Source organism: Pollachius pollachius, assembly GCF_949987615.1.
Source record: "Pollachius pollachius genome assembly, chromosome: 19".
In the NCBI taxonomy this organism is placed as follows: domain Eukaryota; kingdom Metazoa; phylum Chordata; class Actinopteri; order Gadiformes; family Gadidae; genus Pollachius; species Pollachius pollachius.
In genome coordinates, this window is record NC_136952.1 from 14782321 (window position 1) to 14787095 (window position 4775).

Consider the following 4775-nt stretch of genomic DNA (forward strand, 5'->3'; position numbering starts at 1 on the left):
AGTATTAAGGGATGATTATAAGAAAAATGTATTACTTTAAAGCAAAAATAATGCAAGATGATTAACTAAAAGACACCAAAAAGTATGTATTTTTACAATTGAGGCAAAAAGGGACAGATCCACAGATCAATAATCCTAGTGACCCAATGGATCAATAACCTTATTGGTTTGACCAGACAGTGCCTGGCATGGCATGGCTGTCACATGTCTTCAGGCAATGCACCCCTAACCTAACCTACAGCCGGGAACAGGGCTAGATGTACACAAAGCGCTTCAATGTTTCAGGTTGGAGGGCCGAGAGAACTGGAATGTGTTAAGGGGGTCACACAGAGGTCACAAAGTGGTCACACAGGGGTCACACAGGGTCGAGGGTCTGACCATGGATATTTTCTGTAGCTGCTGCTTTGTTTGTAATGAGACGTATTGTCTTCTACAATAGATTCTACTTGGGTACTTAAAGACATTTTAATTTTGCTCTGCGAAACAGCTTGTGATTTTTGGTCAGACATTTCTATTTTCAGAAACCAGAGACAGTTCCTTCGCCATCGCCGCCCCTACCCTCTGGAACTCCCTCCCTCTGGCTTTCCAAAACTCAGATACACTCCTGTCGTTAAAAGTCAACCTAAATCCCATCTCTTCAGGCTTCTGGTTGGACAATGACCCATATTTCATTGGTTGGTGCTTTGATAAGTCAGGCTTTGCTCCGAGGTTGACCAGAATGTACTGCAGAAAGCTATGTTTTTACCTGTAGAAGATCTTCACTTAATACTTCAGTTTTTTCAGCCCTGAGGGAGAAATAAGCAGAGAAAAGACAAAATGGGTTAGAAAAGCAGTTAAGACTAGCAACATTAAGTAAGTTATTACTGGGGTAAATGGGCGGCATAGCTCATTCCACAAAACTCAGCTGGGGGGTGAATTGCTATGCAGATTGATTTAGCTGTACATGCCCCCAGGTCATTTTCAATAATTGGAATGGTTTATAATGCCATCCCCTGGGAAGTGCAAATAGGGTGTGTTTGGAAAAATGAGAGTATGAACGATATTAATATACTAACACTTAGTGAATTTCGGATTTGTTATTGTCATTTTCTTCTTGTGATCATGGGGTCATCCTAAGCTAAAGTAAAGGTGTTGACTTGCCCTTACTAAAATATAGCATAGCGTACATTTGCGATTGCAATCCCTTTGAACTATATTAAAAGTGTACGTTCTGGGTGAATTCAGGACCTAGTGGCACTCTCCGGGAAACACTGATTGACATGACAGGATTTCTGTATCATTGTAAATTGGTAACAATGCCTTGAGCAGTGTGTATATCGAACAAATCAATGTGAAAAATACCAAAGGCTAATCGGAAACAATGGTTAAATCCTTGTTGTGAAAACCTTACATGATAACAATACCCCCTGTTAAAATATCAGCCGCATTCTGTTATCTCCCAAGTGGGAGATATATATCCAATCAAATGATAATTGTGTATGTGTGTGTGTGTGTGTGTGTGTGTGTGTGTGTGTGTGTGTGTGTGTGTGTGTGTGTGTGTGTGTGCGTGTGTGTGTGTGGTAATGCGTGTGTTTGTCAATGTTTTTTGCATGTGCGTGATTGTTTATGTGCATGTGTGATGGTGCGAGTGTGGGTTTGTGTGTGTGTGTGTGTGTATGTGTGCGTGTGTGTGATTGTGTGCATGTGTGTTCGGGCTTGTTTGTGCATTTGTATTTGCGTGAGGGTGTGCGTTTGTGTGTGCATGTGTGTGTGGACGGTGTATAAATCAAGGCTTTCACTACATTAAAACCATTATTTCTCTCTGAGTTTGTAATTGCCTGAAGGGAGGGATTAGCATTGCCCCATGCAGAGCTAGATTCAGCTCCCGTACACCATTCACCATCATGCAGAATCATTGATAACATGTTCAACTTGCAGAGAGACAAGCAGAGAGAGATACGTGGATGGATACTTGCAGTATAACTATATATTTAGCTAGCCCACGAAATGTACTGTAGGTAGGCCAAACACTAATCCGAATAAATGATGTGAACATGTGGGTGACATTATTTTGTATTGACAATTAACTGGACACTCATCTTCTAGTTAACCATCAGCCTGCCAGATTAAGCAGCTATTTGATAAGAGAGACCAGGACAATAGAGTACTCTATTCAAACACAGCACTACATGAAAGACAGCAATCCATTCAAACACAGCACTGCGGCACAGACAGAAGTCCATTCAAAGACAGCCTGAAAGCAGAGACAGAAGTCCATTAAAAAACAAATTACATAAAATGGACATAGGTTAACCAGCAAGGTCAACCAGGAACGGACAACCGGCAGGGTCAAGGTGTAAAACAGGGGAAAATGAAAAATGAAAAGTCATCACAGACTTCACTAGTGCGTTATATTCACTTCCTAAGGCAAACTCATACCGTTAATAACTGACACTGGAACTCATTCCAGACTGAGCAGCCTGTGAGCTGAAAGCTGAAGCTTTACGCCTTAAAAACAACCACAACATGCTAGAGGGAGGAAGACATCCTGAAAGGTCACAAAAGAGGAATCAGGGTAAGGGAGTTTCCCTGAAAGTGGAAGCTTCCACGCGATGAAAACCAAGCCCATCCTAAAACATAGTTGTCAATACCGTAACCAGATACAGTTACTACTGTTAGTGTTTACCTCCCGAGCCTGGCTCTCCCTGACAGGGTAGACCGTTCCTGTGGAGCAATTTGGATTTCTTTTTTGATTTCTCTGTCAAATTTTGATTTGACATCTTTGGTAAACATGTATTTCTGAGACAGCAAAAAGAAAACAGTGTGCCATGCGTAACTTTGAGGAAGTTTATGAGAGACCACCGGTGGATTCATGTACACTGGTAGGAACCAACGCATTCTGACATGAGTGAAGAAGAACAAATCCTTTACTCTGACGGACGTCCTCACCGCCCCAGGCTCATTGAGGATTGGCCCGTTGAGATCCCAAGTCTTGTGTACAAATGTCTTCGATTTTAGACTAACCGGCTTAACAAAGTTAAATATGAATAATAAATATTAATATCCAGACATAGTAATACAATTACATTTAAACCAACAGAGCATACACAACACTATACTCTATTCTCTCCACCACTCGACCGCCGTCTAAACTGCAAACAAACAAACATGAAGAAATGACAGCTGTGTCATCTTGAAGGAACGTCGAAATAGTTGCATTTGCAGAAAACGTTTCCCCAAAGAAGAGAGGACAGGAGATATCTCCTTACCACACACAGCTTACTGCCCTATCTCTCTGACGGCACCGTTACAACATCATCCATCGTCTACAACGCTTAGAGAGTCAACTCCCTCCGAGCCCCCCCCAAAAAAACAGACACCGGCTATGAAGTCCATGGAGGAAGTACCACCGTGAGGACCAGAGAGACAGAGAAGGGTCCGGTGGTTACACCACCAGAACCCTGCCTGGTGCCGGTGTTGTGCATGACTTACAGAGCCGTGCGTTTCTTGCTGGAGGCTTTGGTACGGGTGATGTGCAGCTTTCTCTTCCACATGCCCCCTGCTGTCGGTGGGAAGGGACCCGGCAGACTGACCTCAGTCTTGGGTGAACCGAGTCAGGGAGAGGAGAGGAGGAGGAGGAGGAAGAGAGAGAGAGAGAGAGAGAGAGAGAGAGAGAGAGAGAGAGAGTGGTGGGCGGAAGGAAGGAAGGAGGGTATTGTACTGTCTGAGACCTGCCTATCTGGTCGTTTCACTATTTCAGTCATCGCCCAATTGTGTGGACAGGTCTGACACTACTGCTTGCTTCCCTTGTTGGCTTTCCCTGACACACGCATGCACACACACACACACACATACATCCTGTGTGTGTGTGCATCCCTGTGACTTATGCACATATCTATAGCTGATAGGGCTGATAGGACTGCCACATTGACAGATAGGTAGGCACACAAACAGACACACACAGAAACACACACCCATGAACAAAAAAAGAGGAGAGAACTCAGTTAGATTCCAAATGATAGAAGTTATGATAACATCTTATGTGTTGGACACAGATGCTGGACACAATGTATATATACAGATCTGATTGTATATCACCCTGGCCAATGGTATAGTATGTAATGTAACGTCTCAAAATGACCAGCAGGGGGCAACTTTCAATAGCGTAGTTTGTCCACACCTCACTGACCTAAACTAAGACCTAGCCACTATAGCAGTAGTACACACACACGCACGTACACACGCACACACGCACACACACACACACACACACACACACACACACACACACACACACACACACAGAAGCACAGCAGGGCAACTCACTGACCAATCAAAAGGAGGTTATCACAGTCATGTGGGTATGGATTGTCTCCACAGAAATATCATTGAAGGGTCAACACAGGTTTCCCCCCCCCCACCCCCCCCGGTGAATTTAATATCAGCTCTGTCTCCAGAACAGCATTACGGTACATGCTTACATTCACCGGACTTCTACATGCATTCTGTTCCGATTGCATAGTAAAACAAATCAAAACACAGCCGATACACGAGCATAACTGTCCCCCAAACATCAATCATGGATCTGTTTCGGAATGCAATACATCGTCTGTAATGGTTCTGGTAAATGAAAAAGAGCTGACATTAGCGGGCGAGAGCTCTGTGCGTGTTTCCCCGACTATGACCACGCCTGGGAGAGCAGTCCATTAAGAGAACCGTGTTGGCAGCCCCGAGGCAATCAGAGGTTGGCTGGAGATATTGTGAAATGCACCAACTATGGTGTTAAAAAATAGCAC

General features: G+C 43.9%; 1 protein-coding gene across 2 annotated transcripts in view; it reads right to left on the reverse strand.

Moving 5' to 3' along the window:
• LOC307090348 (rho GTPase-activating protein 44-like) overlaps positions 1 to 3603 on the reverse strand; it is a 34225-nt gene extending 30622 nt beyond the window's left edge. For both annotated transcript variants that reach the window (XM_079756942.1, XM_079756941.1), the window contains exons 1-2: positions 3472 to 3603; positions 746 to 785 (exon numbers count right to left, since the gene is read on the reverse strand). In XM_079756942.1, the coding sequence (XP_079613068.1) occupies positions 746 to 785; positions 3472 to 3533 (102 nt within the window). In that variant the 5' untranslated portion in view covers positions 3534 to 3603. The remainder of the gene's footprint in view (positions 1 to 745; positions 786 to 3471) is intronic.
• Positions 3604 to 4775: the final 1172 nt, after the last annotated feature.